At 42.3% G+C, this 26,174-nt stretch overlaps 1 protein-coding gene across 1 annotated transcript in view; it reads right to left on the reverse strand.

Annotated features, from left to right (window-relative positions):
* The window catches only part of LOC128307419 (zwei Ig domain protein zig-8-like), a 45,993-nt gene extending 20,214 nt beyond the window's left edge, over positions 1 to 25,779 (reverse strand). The window contains exons 1-2 of the mRNA XM_053045250.1: positions 25,695 to 25,779; positions 24,253 to 24,303 (exon numbers count right to left, since the gene is read on the reverse strand). Of these exons, the coding sequence (XP_052901210.1) occupies positions 24,253 to 24,303; positions 25,695 to 25,779 (136 nt within the window). The remainder of the gene's footprint in view (positions 1 to 24,252; positions 24,304 to 25,694) is intronic.
* Between the last annotated feature and the right edge of the window lie 395 nt (positions 25,780 to 26,174).

Genomic DNA, 26,174 nt, shown 5'->3' on the forward strand with positions numbered 1-26,174 from the left:
TCACTTGCTCCGTCGGTATCGTAAGACATTGGTTGTCATAATATGCTTGCGCTGGGCTAAGGTATCATCCTACAACCTCCATCCTCATATCGCGTGCCATATGGAAGTGTAAAAGCAATAACACGGCTGTAGTTAGAATGTAACATTATTGATGCTTCGTCAACGTGGATGAGCGTGCAAAGTTGATTGTTATTTTATCTGGGCAAAGTTAAGCTTGCACAGGCGTCGCTGCGAAAGAGAGAGGACGATAACTTTTTTGTGCGAAAGTCAACAGTTTTGACTCGATGTTTTAAAATGTTGGATAAAGTGTGTCGTAAAGTTTTGTAAAAACAGTGCATGATAAACATCATCACTTAGTTTGGATGATGATAAAATTTAATTTTATTTGGTACAAACTTTCGGGCACCAAATTAACGCACATTTCTGTTGCTCGTTTTCGTTTGTTACGCCCATACATCTGTGCGTGAACTTTTCGGTAAAAAGTTAACAAATTTTCAGGTCATGTTTTTAACGCTCCCTTGGATGGAAACGTCCGTATGTGTGTGGGTGAGGGTTCTTTTGGGCTACGTGTGTGAGAGAAAAAATGCACTCCCTACCGTGAACGGCTGCTACACGCGGTGCGGTGAAAATCATGGAAAATTTGCCTACCAATGCAGGAAACATAAAATTGTCACCGTTGTGGGTGCCGCGCCAGCAAGTTTTTAGGGTAGGGCCCTGTTTCTATGGTATATGCGAGAATAAGCACGAGTGCACGTTTCGAGATTTTCACACATTTCGGTGCCAATAGCGTGTGCTTCTTGATCGAAGTGGTTACACCGTCGACGTAACTGGCGCGTAATGGCTGCAAGGTAGATATTGCGCAGCACGTAACGTGCTTCTGCTGATCCAGCAAGGCAAAGACAACGTGTAAATTGAACGGGGGCCGGTTCGAGATTCGCTTTTTTCGAACCGGAATTTCTTTATCATCTGCTTGCCGTACACAAACGTGTAACCATGGCAAAAAGGGCCGCCGCTCATTTACACGCACGATCGTTTGGTTGTACGGGACGGGTTTACGTTTGCCGTTGGATTTGGAGTTTTATGCACTGCTGGAAGCATAAAAAGGGAGGATAAAATGGGCAAGAAACTGCAATGATTGTGTAGGTGTATATACCCCGGTCTGCTCGGGTATGGCGCTCTATGCTGGAATGATAGCTGTAGTAAAAATGGGGTTGCAGAATAAACAATTTGATTTAGAATAGAGTAGTGAAAGGTAACGATATTGGATGTGCTTTAAAACGAACAAAGTAAACACATCGCTCACAATATGTATTGCATAAAAAAGCGGATGTGAACACAAAGTTTTCTAAGCTTGGTAGTTAGTGTGTAACGAACTCGGAAAGTCACACCATGAAGAAATTATTTAATTTTCACCTTGCTCTACTGTGAAATGTGGTTTGCTATAACCACCGATCAATGGATCAACTTCTAATTGGTTAAACCGAATGATTGGCACTTTAGTATGGGTTCAATGCTTCCAATGCTATCACTTCTCTCACATTGTCTGCGGTGTATCAACTACCTGAATCCTGTAGAATGCCACAGCTGCAACTTTTTACACATAACTTTATGGTTAACCGGCTCTCGAATGGTTCAGTTTTGGTTGCAAACAGAGCGCTGGTCAAGCGATATGCAGCGATCAAAATAATTGGTAGGTCGTTTGACTGTAAATATAATTCTTCATAAAGATAAAGATATTGAACAAATTAATGTCTTAATAGATTCCGTGTAGCTCTTAGACTACGATTCCGTAGCACAATGTTGTGTTCCGCAAACGTTTATAAGAGATAAAGTTTTATTTCTAGCCGCTAATGTATATTTGATTATTTTGTCTTTTGGTAAAGGTCAAACAGTATATTCGATATCACATCATTTATGTTGGGCAAGTATGGGTTCGTGTTAGGAATCGATTTCAGCTCTAGAGAGTTGGTAACAACATGATAACGAAGACTAAAGTCGCCATAAGTTGTTCACCGACCGGTCCACATTGTCTAGGTTATAATAAACCCCGCCTAACAGAAGCCTAACCTTCTTAAAGAGGGTTGACATTTTATAGCTATGTTGACAGGGAAGATATAACTTAGCGCTGGGAAATAATGCCAAATTGTATAAATTGTGGTTGGGAATATGATCATGTTTGAGAAAAGTGTGTAACGACAGATGTAGTTCGTTAATCGATTTTGTAGCAGGCATTAGCCGTTTGATTTATGAAACCCTGGCATCAGCAAGATGACAGTTGAGTTAGAATGTGACTGAAAATGGAATTTGTGGGAAAAAACTGTAGTTTAACTGAAAACTGTCTGATTTGGATTTGAATTAAGCTGCTGTATGTGCTGTGCAGCAGGAAGAGTAAAGGTAGCTTGTCAAAGTTTAGAAGCGCATGTGATGTACTTTATAATACCCAAGGAGAATGGAGGGGTGTCTGAGTACATTCCTGGAATTGTAATAGAAATAGTTCTGTGTTAATCTTAAGAATGAGCTCATCCGTGTGACATGGGAATCCTAGCAATCGATTGACCAGATATTACTAATTAATCTTGCAGTGTTAGCCATCGTATTTGCGGCGCCTTGCAAACGTAAACCATTTAATTATGAATTTGGTGCCTGGTTGATAAATTTGGGGTAATAATCTTGAGGCCCTTCAGTGGATTTGCAGGAGCCGGTATAAGAATAAATGCTGGAAGTGAACCACACTAATCATCACAATCACGTCTCGAGGACATCGTTGCTTATTATTTATTCTGGTGCTGATTGTTTCCCTCCTCCAGTGCCTGCCAGCACGTGCTGTTATGTACAGAAATTCTTAGCGTCCGGCCGTACGCTTGTACCTTTTTGCGTTCGTGAATTCCTGACCAGCGCTTTAGGGCTAAGGAAGTTCGTATACAAGTGGTTCGAGGCATACCGTTATGCGTTCCGTTTCCGTTCTGAGGGTGGAACACTGTGGGGAAGGTCGGAACATAAATTTATCACGTTCCCAGAAGTCCATCGTTATCCATGGTTAGACACATTGGCCGAAAACACATCGGAAGCACACCGAGCAGGAATGTGTTTCCTTTTAGTGTCCTTGAGCCAAGCATATTAGCATGTGACAAAACGAGAGCAAAGGTAGTCACAATGGAAGGAATGTTACGTCAAGTTGTTGCTGTGGTTCATGTTTTTTTTTTCGTTGTTGCAAGAACTGGCAGATGTATTTAATTAATCACATTATCCTTTTACAGTTATGTGTTAGAAGAAATATCGCAGGCAATGAATCATAGGCTAAGAAACGAATTACAGACAAAATTAGATATGCTTTACAGTGTTGCGTAAAGAACGGGGTTTAGTAAAATGTTGTTTCGAATGAACAGTATTAGTTAATGTTTTTCGTGATTTGAAGCAGAAAACAGTGACTGTCTTTAGTGCCTTTATGTTTAATTAAATAAATTCAACTAACCTAAAATTTAAAGCTGAGAATGTTGAACCTACATTCCTTATCAGTACATGTGTTGAAAAGAAGCGCTTGCATCACATCTCCAGCACAAGAAATAAGATGTTACTGTAGAAATCTTCATGAATTTATGCTGAGAAAGAGAAATCTTGAAAATGGCATGATGTCTTTTACTGGCTCTATGCGTTGCTCCACACAAATAAGGAAGCGAGCATTGAAGAAAACATGCGTAATGGTGAAAAATGGCAACAAATTTGCATATTGACGAAACATAGCAACAGCACAATGGAATGTGTGTCGTTGCTCTTCGTGCTTCAATATTTTGAAAGACGCGTGTTGAAGTAATAGACAACACAAAAAGTTACATTTTAAGGTAGATGGTTTGTTGATGAATGAGAGTGGGAGATTGGGTATCGTTACAGGACTTAAAGATGTAGATATATAGAAGTTTAAAGTACTGTTCACTTATTTCCAGCACGCAATCGAAATGTTTGCCAGTGGTATAAACGGCAACAGTCCCGGTAAGATTCGAAATCAATCCTATAGTGCAAAGACTATCGTCTATTCCACTAAACCACCAGGCGCCTCCATCACGGCGTGTTGATATTTGGTGAAATCGTTAGAAGAATTGGGAAAAAGTATAATAGAAGGTTGGAAATGGCGTTGGTTGATTAAAACAATTCAGAACCATACCAACTCTAAGTGATATTCCACAGAAATGTCAGCGATGATAAAAATCCTCCGAAACTAGCGATTCTAGACAATGGCTTTAACCATTTGCGCAATGTTGACCGAGGATTTGTCAATAGATTTATTTCCCATGCCCCCAATGGCATCGAAACGATGCTTAAAATCCCATCACGTGCTTAAAGGAAGCTGAAAAAGCGTAAAATTTGCTTTGCTGAAATGAAAACATTTGCATACATCAAGAATTGAATGGCTTCGTGATACCCGTCTGTACGCAACCATCGCCGCGTTTGTGCCATAGGACAGACGGGAAAGATTCTCGTTTTTTTTTGTCGGCCTTTTTTGTTATAAATATGCACATGAAAGGGAAGATAGTGCTGCCGAGAAACCACGCAATACATTATTATTTTTATGATCCTATTCAATAGCTTCTATGGTAGATCATAGAAATGCAAATGAGAGAGGAGAGATCGAGTGAATCGATATTTTTCTCAGTTTTCAATCCACGATAAATGAGTTCGCTTGTGGTAGGTGCTTCATTGTATGTAGAACAATTCGTAAAGCATGCAACTCTGTGGTATGTATTTAACAGAAATAAAACAATGTTGTGGAGTAACCCGTGTATCAGTAACAAATTTTATTCTTATTGGAGCAAATAGTTTGCGAATCTTTAAACGTATCTTCGACTGAACATAACGCGAAGGGTAGAACTTCAAGTGCTCAACTGTTTGAGTAGTGAGTAGGGGTAGGATCATCAATTTTCACTCCGATTACGATGTGGACCATCAATTATAATCCCAGCTTTACATCACGTAGACTGCACATTACAGCACCGGTACGTGCATAGAAACAACCATTGCTATAGTAGTCTGCCAGAAGACTAAAAAACCCCGTGATGGTGTTGGATGACCAACGTTCTGACAACGATCGATTACAGCCACTTGAAGGGGGTGACGGTTTTGAAAAGTTTGTGGCCACATTTTGAGTAAAACGAATGTCGACAGCTGGAAAGCGAGCTCAACGCTGAACGGGGCGAGGAAAACTCTCAGCACTGGCAACGGAAGCGCTTTGACTGGAAGTTGAAAGTCGCGCCGAGTTGAGTCTGAGTAAACCGTGCGGTGTCTTGGGTTGCCTGTTGCGGTTTGGGGGGGAGTTGGATTTGCTTTTCCGGTTTCTTTATTTTCCCCTCGGATCTTTCGGCGTCAACATTTCTCGGTCAGCAGTACTAGATGGCAAAAGTGGGAACATTTGCTAGCAACTGCGCTTATCGCACTACGCTGCTTATCCTGATGGCATCATGCTGGATGTTATCCAATAAATCTTCCAGAAATCAATTTTACCGGCTTCCATTCCGGCGTAGTGAAATGTACGTTGTTTGTTACGGGTTTTGTGCGCGGAGAGTTTTTTTTTAAAACACACACTCACTCTCCTTCCACGGGGTTCGTTCCAGTTGCAAGGAGAGTTGCGAAGTGATTTCCGGTTGATGCTTGTGGCAAATACGTGTTTTGCTGGGCTCCTTCCGCTTTTTCTGCACGCGCAGGACCCCGATCCTTGTACAGGTCGGAAAGGAAAATTTGTGGCGAAAACCAAAAATCAACAATCGGAAATAACCCTCTGTTCGGCGGGGTTGGCCACTAAGCCGTGGTGGGCGGTGTAGAGTAAGTAAACAATTTATGGAAGCAAAAGGGCAGGTGGTACGCCGTGGGGTAGCATGACACATGAAGCGAAACAACGAAACGGGGAAGAAAAACAATCAAAGAAATACTTGCCGAAAGTTGTTCTCTATCAAAACGGGCTTTCGCAATGTACAACTTTCTTCTGGTAATTAAAAAAAAACGAGAACTCGAAGTTAAATTAAATATTAAGAACCAACAACAAATATCAGCATTGTTTGACAGTGGAGCGACCGTTTAACTTCCGGGCCAGCAAGATGGAGCAAGTGGAAATATGCTGTTTAAAGCCTTACGGAGAAAGGTATGGTCAGAATGAAATTAATACATTTTGCCATTAAAAACGGGATGTTGCGGTAGAAGTACAGGAATTCTTCTCCGGAATGATAATATCGAGGCAGCGCTAAGGGAAAGATTTAAGTTGAACTATTTACTACATGTTTATTGCGCAATGAAACGCTTCACTTGCTTTGCGAGTTGTTTTAACCGTTCCGAGATTTTATTGCCATAGCCTGACAGGTTCGGTACCGCCCATTTACTAGCACGCGATATGCTTGTGCTGAGCAGCATTGTAACACGGCAAGCCAGTAACGCCAGGTCGTTGGGTAGTGTCTCCTCATATCAAACGATGCCACCCCGATGCCTGAATTGCTTTTATGCACGGTGATGTAAATTTTACTATTTTACTTACATCCACCACCACTACTGCTATGAGGCTTTGCAATCAATGTTTTCCACTTAAAATCAACAGCCTCTGGCGACGGCGTACTCTCGCTCTGGTTAAAGACATAAATGAAAAGGGTGCGGGATAAGGCGGACAAACTTTGCGAGAAGCAAGCGACAGCAAGAGTCAACAAGAAAATAAAATTCTTCGTAAAAACCATTCGAGAGATAGTCCAATGAACGTGCCACCAGCATGGCGATGGCTTCAAAGGCCGTGATGCAGACTGGGTGAAACAATGGGCAGGTACTATGGGCGGCCGGGGCGCTTTGAATCGGTTCGCGGGTGGATAGAAGATAAGCGCAGAAAGAATTTATTCTTCACCACAAATTCAAGCACAACCGAAGGGTAGTTGTAGTTTGACTTTGGCTCCCCTGGCGCTTTTCCGTAGACGGTGGTCCGCACGTCGAAGAGCGGATCGAAGAGTTGCCGTGCAGCGCTGATGGGTTCGCAATCTTATCCGGGGCGTGCGAGTGCTGTACCGTGTCGCTTCACATGCTTCATGCTCGTCGGCAAAACCCCGGAAGAAGCTCGAATCGAATAAATAAAATCCAGTTTAATGTATACCAGATATCAGATCAGCCACTACTTTTCGTGCTTCGTTCCACGAAACGTGTGTGTAGGTACAGCCGCACACACACACATATGGTGCGATGCTTTGGGGATGTTTTATGCGTTCTGGGGGTAAGCGTTCACATAAGGCTATTAAGAACCGGGAAGGTTCATTGAGAAAATTTCGTCCGCTTGCTTTTGCTACACGCCACCGAAAGCGGCGGCGAGTAATCGAAATTGGGTTTTGAACTTTTTCTCCCAAATTGGTTTTAAGGTCAGAAGGTTTTTCTGTTTCGGTGGCGGTCCAGGGTGGTCCAGTATTGTGGTTATGTGTCTTGCTATTTCGTGGTTCTGCGCTACCGTTTATCTGACGGGAAACGAAACCGCACACATAATCGGTTAAAAGAGGACACAGAAAATCGAACAAATCCACAGCTATTGGCGGTTTGGTGAAGTGAAATGAATCAAATAATCAGACAAACCTTAATGGCGGTAACAATTTAACGGAAGCTGGGATGGGATGCCGAAGCAGATTGAGTTGTTTCCCGAAATCGAGCATGATTCAATTAATCGGGCAAGATATCGTTTCACAAGAGGTGAATCCTTGCGTCTTCCCACTATCAAGTGGGATGGCATGTCATGGAGAGATATCGTAATATTTTGACAGTTGAAGAAACTCGTAAAAGAAAACAATTTTAACATTTATGTAGGCCGCGGACAAAGTGTCTGCGATCCTTGAATGAATGGAAATTTTCGCTTAGGAAGGAATTGCAAGTTAACGACATATCTGTACCACTCGACCAGCATCTATCTGGTCCGAAGGTCTTGTGTTTGTAATGTCTCAGTTTGAGATGACTGTTTTTAAGTAATTGGTACCGAACACAAAGGAGCACGCTGTTCCCAAAGCAACAATTTCAGCATCTTCTATTGTACGACTCTCCGGGGTGATGCGTTCGTCGAAATGAATGTTTGGGCGGCACCAAAACGCTGCCTTCGGTCGGAAAGGATGGTATCGTTGGGAAAATATTTAACGCAACATCGGTAGGATTTATCAATGTTTTTTTTGTTAGTGCTTCTCCTTCCAGTACAAACAAAAATAATGAACTGCTGTTCATTGTCACTTTCCAGAAAGGCATGAATTAAACGACTTTCGTCGGAGTTCGGTTACTGTGACAGAGCAAATAGACGCCCGCCCGTTTTGCAATTATTTTTCTGTTTTGCGGCAAGTCACATAAAGCCTAGCAATGTTCGCGAAGCTCCTCCATGACTTTCCGTGATTCCGTTGTGCTTTTCATCCACGAACGAGTCACCGGTGCCACCGGCGGAATAAATTTAGCCTACCCCAAAAAAAAATAAAAAATGGTATGTAAATTTAAAGAAGAGAAATAATTTTCCCCCGGGGCACACTTCGAATTCAGCGAAATAAATTGACCCCCTGGAAGCATCATAAAGTAAGCCGCCATGCCAATTAGGCAGAACGAAAGGAGGAAACTTTTCTCGCCCATAAGTCGATCGGTGCGTCCGAAGGTGTGGGGTACCATTTGAAGGAGCTTCTTGAGGCTTCATGGGACGTGTTCAAGAAAAAAAAGGTATGATAAGCTGCCGTCGATGAGTAAGAATGCGAAAGAAAGCTCGAGATTAAAACTTCTTCGTCTTTTGGGTGGCCTTGCGGAGGGAGGGGGGCTGGTAGCATGTATCGTATTCATCCGCTCGGCTCCTACACGATGGTCTCTGATAAAGGCGGTAAGATATGGCAAAAAGGTGGTCGTAAAGCCAAAGCCAAAGCCGATGCGAGAATTGTTCTAATCTTGATTGTTGTTCCGAGCAAACATGGCCGTGTTTTTGTTGGTACCGTACCGTGGGCGGATTAGCGGAGCACAGTGTAGCACACTCGATGAAGCGGGGAGCGATCGGCAGAGAGTCGACTCCTATCTGTCCGTCTGGCTTGATGACGTTATTGATTTTACTTAAGATGGTCGATCCGACCATTGTGTGTGCGAATCGTGGGGGAGGAAAAAAGAGCGAACGTGCTGATTGGTTTCTGGGACATAAAGAAAAGATAGAATAGTGTCAACGTGCTCGGTACGCGAATCGGAGGCACAGTGCATTAGTGGCCGAAAACAAAGCAACAAAGGTCCTGGCTGGTGTCTGGTGGCCGGTAAATTGGTTGGATAGCTGTGGCTATCCCACGAAAACCATTTCACTGTATCGTGTTAATGGTCCGCTTGAATCAATTACCGCTCCGTTATGCTTCGTCTGCGGATGCGCTGGGTATGATTTACACACTTCCGTGTTTATGGACGGCTTCCGTTCTGTCGGTGGATCTCGGCAGTTCATCCTAGACCAGTTTCGGGCGGCGATGGAAGCGAAATTAGCCGGCAACAAATTCCATAAATTCAAACAATTCACGACTGTATTCATCATTTCCGTCATCATCCAAGCGGCCCAAAAACCGTCCAGCCGTATCGCGCCGTCAGCCGCATGTGTAAGGCATAACTGGCCCCCTTCGGTCCCTTCGCAAACGTGCCAAGATCATTACGATAGATCATCATAGCGTTCATTAAATTAATGGTTCCGCATGTGAGGGTATTTGCGTGGTGCAGAAACGGCGCGCAGGGTATTCGGTGTTTGGTTGGGCTCGTCCTTTTTCGGTTCGTTATGCGTTTTGTGAGTTCGGAACGGACCGCCAGGAATGAGACAAAAATGTTCAAACCACTGTGCCCGCGATCAGAAAGTCAGCCTTTGTAGGCCAAACCCTTTCGGGAGGGAAAGTAAACCTGGCGCTTAGTAGGGATTCCTGCTACCAGGAAGTACCTTTGCACGAGTTCGTAATTCGTATGCCGTGTTAGTCGATGCCGCGTAACGCGCAAGAAAAGGAAGGTAAAAGGGCATAGGGCAATTATGTGAGAATTATGGTGGTAAATAAATCATAATTATATCCTGCTACTCATCCCGGCTCTACCGGACGCACGATGCAGTGGAATGGCCTAAGTTCGGCAGAATTAGCAAGTAGGTGCGATGTTGTATGTGTGCAATGTTACTGTGCAAGCGTAGCAACGCCAACCGCGTTCAGCGTTGGTTGAAGAAATTGTGCAAAATGTTACCCAAAAGTCGGGTAAAGGATAGGGATCAAGCCGTGTAGAACATACAAACGCGTTCATCATAGCCGTATAGATGAGATAACATGAAACACGAATCTCTTTGCGGCTGTGGGTGTATTTCGAATTGCTTTCACATGCATAGCGCAGTAAATAACCTTTGGCCTTGAATCCGTTTGGAATTCTACGTTGTTCGGTGTTTTCAGAAGTCGTCAAAGATTAACGTTACGAGTATTATAAGAGAATAGAGCGTATAGAGAGAATATGAGGATGAAATGAAAATCATGCAACTGAACGATAACTCTTTTTAATGTTTGATAATAACATTTAAAGCTAACAAACCGCTATCCCGCTTGCCTGAAATATCAAGAACTGCTTACGGCTGCAAAAATCGATCTACTTTCCCAAGAGGATGTCGAGACAACGACCATAATGGGACAACAAGTTCAGCCGAGCGTCTTTGTTTTCTAATGCAACGACGATACCAGACGAAAGCAAATGGCAGAGTATTGGAAACAATGCCGATGGCGTGTTTGTGTCAAGGATTTGGGTTATTTCGTTCGTTTCTTCACCGCTTTACATACTGGGCAGGAGTGAGAGAGTGAATCCTCTATGGCTTTTATCGTTACAGGAAAAACGTTTGTTGTAACTCTTTTTCATCTTGTTTTGCTACCAAAAATTCTTGCGGGCTTTTCACACAGTTCGCTGTGCTGTCACGAACTCTGCGTTGGATCAAGGAACCGACTTGCTCCGAGGTCGGAAGTAGTTAAGTAAACTTGCATGTTTGCAGTGATTTCTCGGTTCTCGTCATTCAACAGCTTAAACAAAACGATGGCATGGTAAGACAGAGCGGCGTGCAGAGGAGTTCAAGTATTATCGGAATACAATTTTGAAACAAATATTTCCGTTTGAAAAATTTGCACAGTAACTTAAACAGATAATTTGGATAAGGGAACATAAAAACATCGTTTATGCGGCACATGAAATCTCCTTTAGAAATGTAATTGAAGGAAAAGGTAAGTAAAATTTGGACTATAGAGAGTTCTTTTACCCACCGATTTCCAAAGCCACCCCAACATCTATCGCTTCGTTGAACATTATTTTCTATTCATCTCTGGGATGACAGAGAAGAGAAAAATGATAGTACTAGCAGATTCCGACCGGCTTACTTATTGTGTGTTCTCTCCTTGCTATGATACCACTCAAACCAACGCCTTTGGCCCTGGGCATTGGAGCATCGAAAAGGGCTGTGCTGCTAAGGTTTTCCCCTCCGTAACATAAGCATCCCTCGGATACTGAGCTGAAGCTGCGCGCTGTTGAACCCGTAATGACGATGACGGTTACAGCGATGATGATGATAACGGCGATAGTATGTTGTTGCTATCTTCTACTCTTGGGTTTTGTACAGGGTTTAGAAAATGCCTTACGGAGATACGGAGTTTGCTAACAAGTAGGATTCGTAGACTGTTTGCTTTCCGAAATGATGAATAGAGGAAGAAGTGGCGCGATAGAATGTACTATTCTTTCCCACCTTCAAAGGAATACTGATTCATGATGAACGAATCTTTGTTTGGATATTTATGCAGCATTGATTTAAAATAATGTATTTTGGCGAAGGTTTCTCTAAAAGAGATCATCAAATGATAGTATGAAAAGGAGAAAATGAACTAACTCCAAACACTGATAATGATAAAAAATTGACACAATGCTCGAAGTATTGTGCCGAGTACCATACTCGAAGGTTCTTTCTGAATTTATTATAAAAGCTTTGGTTTTAGTGAAGACAGTTATATGAAAATGATGGTTAAAGTCCACTTAACCTTGCAATGAATTTATTCTACTTTATCTGAGCATTGGTAAAGGCAACCTATCACAGTGAGGCTTGGTGGAGCATCCAGACCGTTGTATTAATTTAATAGTTCCCGCTGTTGGCGATGCTCACACATTGAATTTTCTACTATGTGTTTATGTTTTAGAGAATGTTGTTCGATGAGCTCTGGAAAGGACACCTGCGGTAGCAATGAAGCAGTTTATGGATCATTACTCACTGATATTCATTTGGAAGCAGCAACATTTTCCAACCGGTGCTATAATTCCTACGATGCCGCAGTGTACCGTAGCTTTGGGGCTTGCTTCAGGTTTGAACAAGGGAAGGAAATAAAGTTTATTGTCTGCTTTTATTCTTGACTTTAGCTCCCACCACGTAGCGATCACCAGGAAGGTCCGGGAGGGATAATCTGTACGCAACAGCGGCTGAAGCTAAAGTCTGAAGCTGAGAATGACCGAGAAATAGGCCCCATAAAACATTCCACTCTGCTGCCCTCGTGCTTGCACAGAAATCTAGATGCAGATATGGGAGGTTAGCATTTCCTACTGCAAGATTTTTCCTACGCAAGGATCTTTACGCTTCCGAAAGGCGAAGAAATCCGGTAGATAACAGATTTATAACGGCGCTAATTTCATAATTAGTACGATACGATTTATGCGTGATGCTCGCCCGGTTAGAACTCGTACTTTAGTCACGCCATTTTTTCGTCCGCTAGAAAATGGTGGTTGTAGCTGGCGGACCGGAACGCGAACTTTACTTTTGCGACGAATTAGCGAATTACCCGCTTTTGTACCCGATTGGTGCGATGGGTGCTGGAAGCAAATAGCGGCAGCCATTTTATTGGCATTCAAATTAAGTGGTCGCTTCTGTATCTGTTCTGTGCGGCCCCGATCCCGGTGGTCCCAGTGACCCGGAAGAAAGTTTTTAATTAATAAAAGGACCAGAAATGGGGAACACAACTAGCTGCGAACCATCCTACACCGGGCAAAGGCCAATCTGGAACATTTGCCCCGGGCGGCATTAGGACGTGTCTTTGATGGAGGTTCATTGTTTGTGTGCGTAAACGCACCGTTACACTCCCGGGAGAGAGAGAGAGAGGATGCAGAATGTTGAATTGGGACTTGGCAGGAACGGATTGCAGCACCGAACATTGTTTCAAGAAAGGATTTTCGGGCACAGGCAGGAAAGTTTTTGTCAAAAATTTACAAAATACGTAAGCATTGTTGATGCCTTTGAAAAGGGATTTTTCGGTAAAGGCTTTCCGTTTGTGAATAAAAAGTTTCACTTGTCCCAAAACACTCAGCGCACTAACGCACGATTGAACGGAAACCATACGACACTGGCTGGCAATTTGGGATGAATATTTGATGGACGTCAAATGTAAACTTCTGGCAATGCGGGTTACTCTTATTTGGCTTTCTAACCTTATTACCAAACGGATTACTCGGCAAATGAAAAGGCATTCAGCATGAGAAATGGTAACGACTGTTGCATTGGACAGGTCGTTAAATTAGCCATGATTTATTCAGAGCATTGACAAACGGTTGTTTTAAAAGGACATAATGTGGAATGAAACTTCATGTGTCAAATTTCATATTTTTCTATGAAAAGAGCTAATAGAACAATAACTGAAAAAAAACAAACAAACAAACAATAACAAATATCCGATTCGATTATAATTGACCTTCAGGAAAAAAAAACACTGTCAATTGGTTTAATTCCACACAACCTGGCTAAAGATCATGTAGAACAGCCGAAATATAGGTGAGATGATTTCATATAAAGAAACGACATGTTGCTGTTCATCCCACATGCTCAATGAAATGAAAAATCGTGACGGTTGGATTATTTTTCTTATCGTACCCTTTGGATCGACACAGCAAAAAGGCGCAAGCAGATGAACCGGTTCGAATTCCATTTGGACAGCTTTCACTTCCTGCCAAAAATGCGTCCCAGCAGATGATGGCGCCATACGGGGATACCGTTCGTTAGGGACTGTTTTGATTTGCTAACGAGTCTAGTTGATTTAATTTAATGCTACTTTTTTATGTACATCGTCAACTGGGCATTTCGGCAAGCCAGTGCAGAATTCTAGCTTAAAACTCAGCTGAGCTTAGAATCTTTTTGGATGCGCTTGGTAATTGAATCTATCACAGAAATGTTGGCGTAGTGTGTGAGTTTTGATGAAAGCAGAGCGAGTTCTGACATTGCCGTCCGGCAGTAACGGTCAGTGTCCATCGAGTGTAAGTAATCGAATTTATTGCAGGGTAGAGTATTGAATAAATATACAACTCCTGCCATCCAGTACAGTTCGTATGTCGGACTGACACGATCGGAACTATTCGTTGAGTAAGTTTTGGGACTAGAACGTGGCTAGTAGAAAAAGGAAAAATCGAATTTAAAACTACATTACGAATGTTAAAGCTAACACGCTGTCACAAATATTTGCATTACGGAAAAAAAAACTGTTAAATGATAAATCTGCACAGATGATGTTTTTTTTGCGAAAAAAAGTAACGCTGCAACGCGCTTTGGAACATGTTTTAAACCCAGAGTAGAGAGCAATGATCAATAGCGCGAAAAGATATCAACCACCTCTGGTGGACCGTTCGTAACAAGGAGTCATAATAAAAAGTAAACACGTGTATCGATGACAGCAGGTGCCCCAATGTTTGCCTTTGCTGATGCCGGTTGTCATATCTGCAAAATGTAACAAACGAACGGTGACAGCAAATCAACAGACTGGCAGAATAACAAAATGTGATCCAACGCGCAATGCCCCCAAAAACCCTGAACACGCACCCGGTGCGCATATTCAAACATTTGCACAACATCGTGTCGGTGGAATGTGTTGTGTGCTGTTAAAATGTTTTCTCCATTTTTGGTCGTCAAAACATCAAAAGATCTCGGAATCGGAGCAAGTGCGGGGAAAAAAAAAACATCCAAAGCCCCAACCCGAAATGTGCGCGTCAGGTGCTGTTACGGAATCTGGGGATTTGTTGTATCGGATGTAAGGTTCCTTTTTGGGAAGAGCCTGAGCCTGATTTCGAAACATTGATCGACGGCAGACAGAAGCTTCCAAACTTTTATTTACATGATCCAGCAAACGCAATGACATAGATTCGCAGATAACGCGACCATAAAACAGTTTGCCCAGTGTTGATCGCTTCGAGCATGACGAGGTGGTGGCGGGTTTAAAGTGAGAACGGAGACAAAGCCATCTTTCCGTCTGCAGTACGCAGGAGATAAAAATTATACGGATGATACTTGTTCCAACTTCCAAACTAGGTCTTTCACGAGCTTATCCATATTTTCCATCATGGTAAGATAACGGAAAGACATAAAGCATGAAGCAAAGAATGCTATAACTCCTTTGCCTTTTCATACATGTTCCACTGAATGATCAATGTTACCCGAGGACGTGTGTAACGAAAAATGTTTGTTGCGGACGTATGGAAAAGTTGTCGGCATGGTGACTTGAGAATTGAGTGAGGCTTACTTCCATTCGCCCATTCCTCTGGGCGTACCATCAAAAACTCTCTCTCACACATACGCAACCAAACGGTTCAAACACGGCATGAATGGTTCGGAAGTTTTCGATCGTCATTTTCCTTTTCAACAGCTTTGCCCCAACCGAAGCAAACGACGCTCTCCCGCAGGGTCATATTGGACTCGTATCCTTTCGCTGTGCTTCTTCATGCACATTCGGTACGAACCATTGCCAAGTGGTGCGGGTTTTTTGGGGCGCTGTGTGCGACGATCGTAGCGATTTCTCTTTGCAAAATCAGCACCTCGTTCTTGGCGGCCTTCACCGTTGTGCGGCAGCGTTGTTCGGGGTAGCAAAAGTTGAAAGCAGACGGCTCTGCTCGCCCTGGTACGGAGACCAGGGCAATCCAACTGGAATCGCAAAATTCATTCAATATTCATATAACGCTTTCATCCGACCAAAATATTCAACCAACATTCGGCAACAGAGTCGTGAGTTCTCGGGGGATTGTGGGATCGATGGTATTTTTTTCTCCCTCCTTCAATGGTGAACTTTGTGCCGTATCCTGCTGAAACCGTGATGGGATGGAAATTCGATAAGCCGAGAACTCGATGACGGGAAGAATGTGAGCCGGCAGGTGGAGCGCGGCTGTTGTAGGCCAGAAGGTGTAGAAACGAAAGGCTTCGGAAGCATATTTCACGCATATTGGAAAGATTTGTACCGAAATTCGTCGAATGGTTGGTACTATCATCCTTGTTGGAGGGATGGAATATGTTTCCCTCCCATGGATTGTAACCGGCCGAACGCTTGTCCCCGATCCTTGTGGTCCTGATAGCCCAAGGGAGTCCAAAAGGTTGTGTCAAATTCGAATTCATAGTATTTTTTCATGTTGCGATACAAAACCCCGATTCGAGCGCTTTAAAAGGTGAACCTGTTCGAAAGGGGACTAACGTTTTTATGGGGAAATGTTGCGATTGTGGTCGCTAGTTACACCGACGTATCGCTGTTTGGCGTTAAAAGAACGTTATTTTGATTGAAATGATTGGCTACAGGGGAAGAATTTTAGGAAACGATTACTTGATTTACATATTGGCAGGTTTGGTGTGGGGGCTTGGAAACAGGTACTCTTTTACAGATAAAGATGGGGCAGGCTACTGAATGTTGGCATTATGTTGTTCACTAAGGACCGCTGAGCTTATTTCAATGATTTTCAAAGTGGAGAAAAACTCAAAAGAAAGATCAAAGACGGTCTGTGGAATATATGATCCGAAGATGTTGAATACGATTGACGAAGTACGGGATAATATTCTGAATTATTGCCTAAGCGTCATATCCTCTTAACAAAAAGCGTTCCATTCATTATAAGACTTTATTGCGGATTTTGGGATAGAAATACTATGGGTCTTGAAAAGACGGATGACGGTTAAGCGGTTTATTTTCCTGGCTAATGTTAACCAATAAAAAAAACCAAATAGATACTGGGACGTTAGCAATATACGTTACGTTTCATAGCGTATGGCAATATGTTTAGATAAATGCTGCTGTAAAATGGGTGTCATAGCTTTTTGGGTGTTAATTATAACTGAGAAATAGCTCATTAAATCTTGAAAGGATCTTTATCAGATTGGAATTATGATGCTGATCCTGTTTTTGTTTATTTTGCTATATTTGTTCTTAAATTTAATGACTCAAGCTACCATATGACAATTTGAGAATTTAAAAACGATTTAAGGTAGATGCGATTTGCAACCATTTCTTTTTAATGTTTTCTATCGACTGGCACCGACTTCTACGGAATGCCTTCCATCAGCCTACGGTCGAGCTGGGGCGAGCTTTTAGAAAGTTTCCCTTAATATGCGGCCTGCTTGGATTTCCGGTTGGCGAGCATTTCATTGAAAGTGTTTAGCTATCGTGATTAATTGGGCATGCCATTCAGCAGCACCTGATGCTTGAACAGCGAGGCGTAGAAACTTTGGACAGTTTTAACGTCAAACTTTCGAAGCAAGTGGGAAAAAGAAAGCGAAAATGATGTTAGATTTATCTGTGCGGGGTCAGTGCTAGCTGACTGGCACTTATTGTTTTGCTGGTGCGTCAGTGGAAAAGTGTTTGAAATATTTGGAACTATAGCCATGTTGTCGGGGTTTAAAGCGACGTCAATTTTAGCTTAAAGTGTACAGTGTGAGGAATAAAAATTGTTCTCTTCTTACCGTTCGTAAAGCTGCCTCATCTAACTCCGGGGTCAGTGCTAGTGATTGCCCGGGCAATATATTTGCATTACGAATCTCTCCCACATACCGACAGCATCCATACGGAAGCATCTATCGTGCAGCGTGCAATCCCTTATGAGAATCGGTTTCGTTATCGATTCAGATAGCGTTGGGCATGGCCCTGTGAGAAACTCACCGAGTGGACTGAAAATTGATTTTGCAATCGAGTTGTCTCGAAATTCAATATGTCGGCGGGTCACGAATCGGTGGAGGCCAAGCAATCGGTCGGTATCGACTGTGCATAATGTAAATAAATGTATAGCACTGGCTGTGACTGCCATCAGTGTTAAAGTGAGATCCGGCGCTCTGCTGTGGATGTGATTGAAATGCAAAGCTCGGGGTTGCATGACCGGTGAGCGATGCATATGAGTTTTGCAGTCCGCACAGACAACCGGTGCGATAAGTGGTTTTGTTGGTTGCAAAATAATCACAATCGTCATGCTGATAATCAAGCTTCGTATGGGCAATGTTGATCTTCATGCTCGATATGCAATGCAGGGTGGGTAAAATGTATCATTTCATCTGCCAGTGGGCCAGTGACAATTGATACAAATGAAATGAATTGTGATTTTGCTCCCCCACGACACAGTTGCTGTTCGAAGCTAATAATGTAGTGTGTAACGATGAAATAAATGAAGTATTTTTCGAAGGAACATTTATTAACAAAGGTGAAGTTTTTGAAAAATTGTTAACATCAATTAAAGTCAATATCTCTAACAAGAAAAGTCGTTATACAAGACTTGACGTTTGATGGGAAATACTCGTGAGGGGATTCAGTTTTGTGAAGGATAACAAGATTAAAAGTGGAATAAGTTATAATTTCTTCCGAGTATTGCCGTAGTTCGCGGAAACGCAAATTGGGTTCGAGCTATTGCAGGTGAAGTTCGCTGATTTGAAGTGATGGACAGATAGGCTATATAGCGTGGGCTTGAGCGAGCATATTTAGCGAGCAATCTATTTTTGGAGCTGATCAAATAGTGTTATTGGTTAATTCACATTCAGTAACACGCCCACTCGTTGTTCAAATTTTCACTCATGTAATCCATGCGTATAACTAACTATACGTAGTAAAGGACGAATTCTAGCATTCTCCACCCCTTCATAATATTGCTCCGTACCTGATGAGGTTGAATTTTCGAAGCACTTTATTAAAAATCAACTATTCCCTAAAAGGCGTATCAATTTCAGCATATTGTTGAGTATCAATTGTTGGAACTCCTCGTCCTTAGGAATTGAGTCAGTTTTCTAATAAATGAAAACAAATAACCGGTTTGTGTTATGTGCGCGGTTGCGTTCAGCTGGTTTCGCGATTATTTTTATTGGCTATCCCATCAGTGTGGGATCATCATAAAACAGTGTAATCAAATATCACAGCAGTAATCATTTGCAATCAGTAGTAGGTTGTCCAGCATCCTGTTGCCGAATTCATGAGTGTGGAGGTATCAAAACAAGAATGTCTCACAGCATTTGGATGGCCGATGTCGTTAGCCTTCTGCATTGGTAATCATCATAAATCTAAGCATCTGAAACAGGCTGTTTCGCGAAGTTAACATGGTCGTTGAATTTTGGTGTTTCGCTGTACGTTCGCCGAAGGACATGCGTGTTCGGGGTGCCTACAGCGCCAAGAAGCGCTACCAAGCACGGTCGGGCCGGTCGGCTTTTCGGGGTTTGCTGCCACCGGACAACGGGGATGCTGTTGCGCGAGGCACATGATAAGCTAGCGGAAGGATGAGACGTGAAGTGTTGTGCGTAAATTTTCCATAAAATAGCGATAAATTATCCCATGCTTGTATCCTTTCGCCTTGGCGCTTGGGGATTTTGGGACAGCATCCCGTAAAAGGTCAGCATGGTGGTCGTGTGAGCGTGGAAGCAATTGTGTCGGCATACAATGTCGTATCACAATTGTTCGGTGCACATCTTGTACGAGAGTTGATGGGGCTGCGTAAGGCAGAATTTCGATTTTCGACTGTAGGAAAGATAGTTAAGAGCGTCGTTCGTAATGGAGGATAGCAAAAATTGCTGGCGCTACGACTAACAATTTGGTTAATTCAAAGGGTTTTATGGAAGAGAAAGGCAGGCGAAAGGCTGCATGGGTTCGAGAATACTATGATTTATAAGATGTTAGTGTATTGTCCTGAAAATTCAATAAGTTTTTCGCTTGCTTTCGAGAGTTTGGGTTCATATTTTCCCAGGAGATATTATATTTAAGGCTGATGAAAGGCAAATGCACTGAACGAATAGAAAAACTAACCAGATTGAGCCAGTTTATAATGATAGAAGTAAGTTATTTTAATATTGAGTTAAAAACCAAGCTTCTTTAAATACATTCAACTAGATATATCGTCTTTCGTGAAAATTTTAGTATTTCAAATTGAGGTTACATTTCTATGGGAAAGCTTAGTGAAAATAAGCTAGAAGTAATTGTATTAAGTAACATGGGTATGAATTTAATTACGGTCATGTCAATCCCACTGAATGGATTCTGACGTTCTGCTCAAAAGTCAAGGTAAGCGCAGGCGGCTCAATTTATGTCGACCGACCAAAGAAAATGAAACTCAAAAGTATGCTAACAAGAATTTTATTCGTTTCGCATTGTCGGTCCTCAGTCGGCTCAGGGGGTAGTCATAATAACGAAATATTTCGGAACAGATAAATTGATTGTGTGTGTTTGTCTTCGGTACTAATTTCCTTCCACTGTCACAAACTGTAGAAGAGAGTCATGGTGTTGAGTTTGGTTTGCAAATTCATTTATTCCCATTACCGGGATATTCATTCAGCGTTAGAACACGGTACCCGGTTCCATTCCAGTCGTCTGCCCGGGGCCGCGAATTACGAAATGAAATTTGTTCTCTTAATTTTGTCTCATTTCGCAACGATGGCTAAATTTGTGGCTCATTCAGCCGAACCGGAAGGATCGAAAAGAAATGGTCACGGCGCGCGTGAGAGATAGGAAGCGTGAGTTGCATAGACTGAAGCAATTTGTGAGGCGTGTTTTGGAGACATATAGAGTCGTCTACTTGAGTCATTGCATGTCTATTGCAGGAGACAGCGAGCAATGTGTGTGTGCGAGCTGGGAAAGCAGGACAGGGACCCGCCTTTCTGAATTGCACAATTGACATGCATAATCTAATTAACGACTAAATTAAACAAGCGAAAAAGTTTTGCCTGCAGGTTTGTCATCATTTCCCCCGTTTTCTCGCTCTTCGCGAATTCTCTCGCCACACGGTGAGTGTGGCTGGAGCACGGGAACTGAATTTAAATATATTAAATTGCGAGTCCCAACAAGCTGAACGCTGTACAATGCTCCTGCCAAAGGTATTCGCTTACCGTTACTGTAGTCTCACCTTCAGTCCCATGCCGGTACGTACGGACCGGAAGAAAGTCCTCATGGTGAATGTCGCCGGAAGGAAGGACAGAAATGAATTTCGAAAGGATCAGGAAAGGGATGTGCGAAGCTCAATTTACCCGAGAGTTTGAAGTGAAATGTGTGTGTGTGTGGGAAAAGCAGGAGGTGGGATGAAAACTTTTGTCACCGGGATTCTTTTTCGCTACTTTCTTACAGTTTGCGTGGAATGCTTAAAGCGAAACCAGAACTCTTTAGTTGTTGGAGTGAAAGCGGGAGAGAAGTTTGTTTTTTTCTGCTTCTCCTTGTTCCGATGATCATATAGTAAAGAATTAAGCATAGTCTTGAGCAGCAAAGATATGTTTCCACCGTACGGGCGCACACGAAAAAGGGTCGGGAAAGAATGAAATCTACCGACAGGAAAGTTTATGAACACAATTTTCTCCGAGTCAGGCTCGGAAAATTCACATGGTCGTGTTACATGGCGTGCGAGGGTGTGTGTGTGTGTGTTTTTGGCTGGGTATGTTTGTGCGAAAGCGATAATTATGTTTTTCGCTGAAACCGGGAAACCGTAAAATTTACTTTAGCGAAATGCATTGTGCTAAAGTGGGTCTTAAGAGCCGAAAAGAGGTGAAAGTACACACAAGGACACGCTGCATGCACTCGCTGCTGCATGGATGGTAGTGCATCTTGGAAAGACGAAAATATTGTGGAAAATTGTAAGACAGACTACAGTGACGATGGAACGTCGAGAGTCTCGCTGCTGGTAGTTTAGTGCAGCTTCCGTTCATTTAAATGGCGTGGAGGTTCGTGCTGCAGGTGGAAAAATCCCCCAAAAAGGATTAGGACGACAAGGAAGCGCTGGAACAGGTGTTAAAATGGAACCATCGTCAGAACTTATTCATGTCAGCGGAAACTACGTGGAAGCGGCAACATGATTAAAGCTTGCGGACGGTAACCCGCGGTTGCCCTATTTATACTTCAGGAAATCCAATCTCAAAGTAAAGCGAAACGAATACAGCGGACAGGGACGTTGGTTAGTTTTCTCACCTATCTGTGTCTTGTGTGTGTGTGTGTATACTTAGGTCGATAAAAGTGTTTCGTCGGTGGCAAATGTGGCAAAAGGGACGCTATCACAATATTCCGAGCGTGAGCACATGTCGTAACGAGACGCGCATAAGATCGGTTATCTGCGACATGGTTAGTAATGGTGGATGGTACGGTGAAGGAAAGAGAAAGCAAATTAAAGTAAGTAGCAAAGGTGTTGGTGCCAACAGCATTGGTGTCATCAAGCCAGCAGGAAGGTTGTGTAAAGTTTGAATATTAGCTTGCGCGATAATGCAATCACTGTTGATGTGGTTTTGGTTAAATGCATCCTTCATTGAACGATGCAAGCGCCAGTGGAAGCTTGCAAGATGAAAAGAAACTTGTTCTTCGGGAATGGTGACTGTGATGGAAATAATCTCTCCACTGCACAACCATTCGATGCTGCGGAAGGTAGTTGAAATACGTGGTGATGTTTCATATAAAATTACAAAGTTTCGCGAAATAAGTCTTGCGAAATTTGAGTTTGTAAGGTCAGATGTAAGGTGTTTTACGATGCATTTTAACATCCGGGGAGTTGTACAGCAGCATGTTCAACGACATTGTATAATTAATATTGATTTTACTTAGGCTATAATCAATACAGCGATAATTAATGTAGTTTCAGTTCAAAAAGTAAACTTACTCAGTAACCCTGTACTAAATCTTGAAGGGTTCGTCCTACAATGTGGTCCTTGTCTAGAGCTTTTTTTTAAGCTTAGGCGATAGTTTGATGGTTGTTTTGTTATGAAATTATTATTCCTAAATGGGACAAAGGAAAGTATACGTTTGGGACAGAAATCTGTCGTATGTGTCTACTACTTTATGTTTTATTATTTTAAGATCATAGTACAGTTTATGAGCTGAAACATTCAACTTTATAATCGCCTGTTAACTAAAAAAAAGACATAAAAGTCCGCATTTTACATCGTTTGGAATGTTGGAAAAAGAGAAAAACAAAATTCGGCTTAAAACGGAAACGGTTTTATGAATGAAAAAGCAATAAAACGTGTATTCACAGTGAATGGTGAGAAAAATAATTTCCATGTTTAAAAAGGCGCATCGGGAAAATGGCGTTCGCGTTACTGTTGGCGTTTTTCGTAAAAAAACAATGATAGGAGTTTATGCATAGAGCGATTGTGATGCTAAGAAAGGACAGCTGAGCCCAACCATACTGAAACAATTAGGGAAATAATTTTTATTTGCCAAATGCGCATATTGGCGGTGTGGCATACGTACGAACGCTAGCAACAACAGAGTGGAACAGTGGAAAAGAGAGCAAACCAAAACCAAAAAAAAAAAACGAGAAACAAGAAACAAGACTCGAAACGGTTGGAAAGTCACACTCCAAGAATACATGAATTAATTATCATAATCAGCTCCGTTAAAAGGTTAGCATTATTTGCCTGCTGTGGCGGTTTGGAACCCAACAGTTTTCGGTGCCACTTTTGTGTTCCTTCCATAAGTCATATTTTCCCTGCGCCTTCTCGGTTGGCCGGAACACTTTGGGTTCATTTTCCGCCATTCAACGCCGTTAGAAAAGCGTTTTTGGGGGGGTTTGGGGCGAAGCCGTTGAAATATGAGACGTTGATAATGTTTCATGTTTATGATTAGCCATGAGGATATTGCATTTTTCATGGTGCCACAATGCTGTGTTCCTAGAATACCCGCTTTTCAACTTTTTTCAGGAAAGCAAATCCAGTTATCAGCAGTTCGTGCTGTTGTTGGGGGTTCTGTAGTCGACCGATGCAGTTTCTAGCATTAGATACGGCATCAGCAATAACACTGCAATTCTAGCATTAAACACAATGCAAATGTGAATTGCGAAAGGATTCCTGAAACTGTGTATAATGATATGTATAAAAATTTCAGCTTTTTTGATAATCGCGAAACTTTATGGTAGAATGGTGGAGGACCCATTATGAGCTATCATACAACTTAAGAGGAAAAGAAAGGCTACGCTACCGCTAAAAGAAGTATAGTACGAAACGGAAGTGAGAAGCAAAGAGTTGCAAACCAGTAAAAGAAGCTACTCGAAGTTCATATATACCTTCACTGTTATCCCGGTTTTCGTCGACTCTTATGCTGCCAATGGTAAATTCTGGAGAGAAGGGAATAGAGTTGTTAAGAGAAATATATTGTAGGCAACATTTTTAGCGTGTTTAAGTAGATTGCGGAAGTACAAAGTTGTATAGAATAAATAGGACGAGATGTTAATGGTCGTAAGCTGTGATTAGAGCTACATTGATATTATAATTTAGATGAGGCTCTCTGGAATCATTTGAAGAAAGGGTGTGATGATGTCAATTTCAGAGCAAATTTCTTAAAATTACTTGTTACTGGAAATGCTTGATAATTCTGACAAACTTTACAAAATATCGTTAATTGGAAATGTCAGTACTGTTCACTAAAGGTGTTTTTTTACCTCACAGTATAAACCAGAATTACACAATATCTATAGCTCTTATCTGACGAAAGTGGAAATCCTTTAATGCACGCTGTGAATGCAGCGTACTTTCACCTTTATTTGTAACGCTACGTGCGGTTCAAACGCAAACAGTTGTGGTTGTTTGGAATACGATTCCACCGACAGCATTGTACCGTCGATCCGTTGTTACGGTTTGTTGCAAAATTTTTGATTCTGTTTTGCGCCATCAATCACATCCTGCATCCAGACTGACAGGCGGCCTCGCGCAGTACATTTTGCAAGCGTTTCAATATTGTTTCACCACGGCAAGGCGGAAAAGTGTACGCGAATTCACCAAATTCGCCGGTAAGAAATTGTAAGCTTGGTTAGAAAAGAATTTGGTCACGTCGTTAGGGGTCTAAGGAGTGTCATTAATCATAACACAAAGAGCTATTCATAAAATGTCAAGCAATTTCGTACCGGTTGCGCGGGTAGGTCGTCGAAAAGTCGACAGGTTTGCGTGCCTTGCGGCGAATTTTCACCTGAAATCGCGCGCATTTGTTAGTGTGTGCGTTGGTGGGAAATCAAATGGTTGTCTCGAAATGGGTGTTTCAAATTTATCTGTCGGATAAAATAGTTAATGCAAAATTAAATGTTGTTATCGTTCCGCTAATTAAATAGAGTCTTCATAATGGTTCAAAACACTTGTTACGAATGGTGAAACGCGTACGCAAACATATTGACTCATTAATGGTAACGATATGGTGCGATCATTAGAGCCATTGGTAAGCCGAAATCATCGCTAGATCTGTTGAACAAACAGCATCCATTTGATGCACTATTGTTAACCCATGCATGATAACCAATCATCAATCAATATCCAATTAGAGACGAGCGTAATGGTTTTTGCTTTTCCCCCGATAGGATTCGCATTCTCGATGATCGAACACATTTCACACAATTTTATAAATGTTCCTAGAGATGGAAAAAAACCGGAAAACTGTATCGCTAGACCAATTAACTTGTGAAATGCAACGCTGATACGGTGCTAAGCGCACCCGTCATGTTGCATCATGGGGGCTTACCTGTACTCCATATTAGCAGTAAAATCGTCGTGGAAATTGATGCCATGTTTTTCCCCATTATTTTCCAACCGCCTAGAGACGCCATTGACTGACGGAGGGGACGCCTCCTGACGATCGTAACCGGCGGAGTGTTTTCAGTTACACCACGTCGACGACGATACTGTTGCCGTCGGTACAATCAACCAACACCAACTACGTTAGGCTGTGGCGCTGCTGTTCTCCAGCAGACGCCTGCGAAGAACGTGGCTGGTGGCTGAATGAGTTGTTGTTGACGCCGTTTTTCTTTGCATTATTTTTCACATCCACGCAGACACATGAACCGATGTTGGGTGCACTCGCTGTTGAATACGCCACTGAAGGGAACTTTAAGTATGGTTTAACTTTTTCCCCGGCTATGCCCGGGGCACTGGGTATACGTTGTACACTAAAGCTGACTGCACATGATACTAGCTAGTATAGCATTGAAGTACACCCACAAAT

The sequence above is a fragment of the Anopheles moucheti genome, chromosome 2 (genome assembly GCF_943734755.1).
Source record: "Anopheles moucheti chromosome 2, idAnoMoucSN_F20_07, whole genome shotgun sequence".
Taxonomy (NCBI): domain Eukaryota; kingdom Metazoa; phylum Arthropoda; class Insecta; order Diptera; family Culicidae; genus Anopheles; species Anopheles moucheti.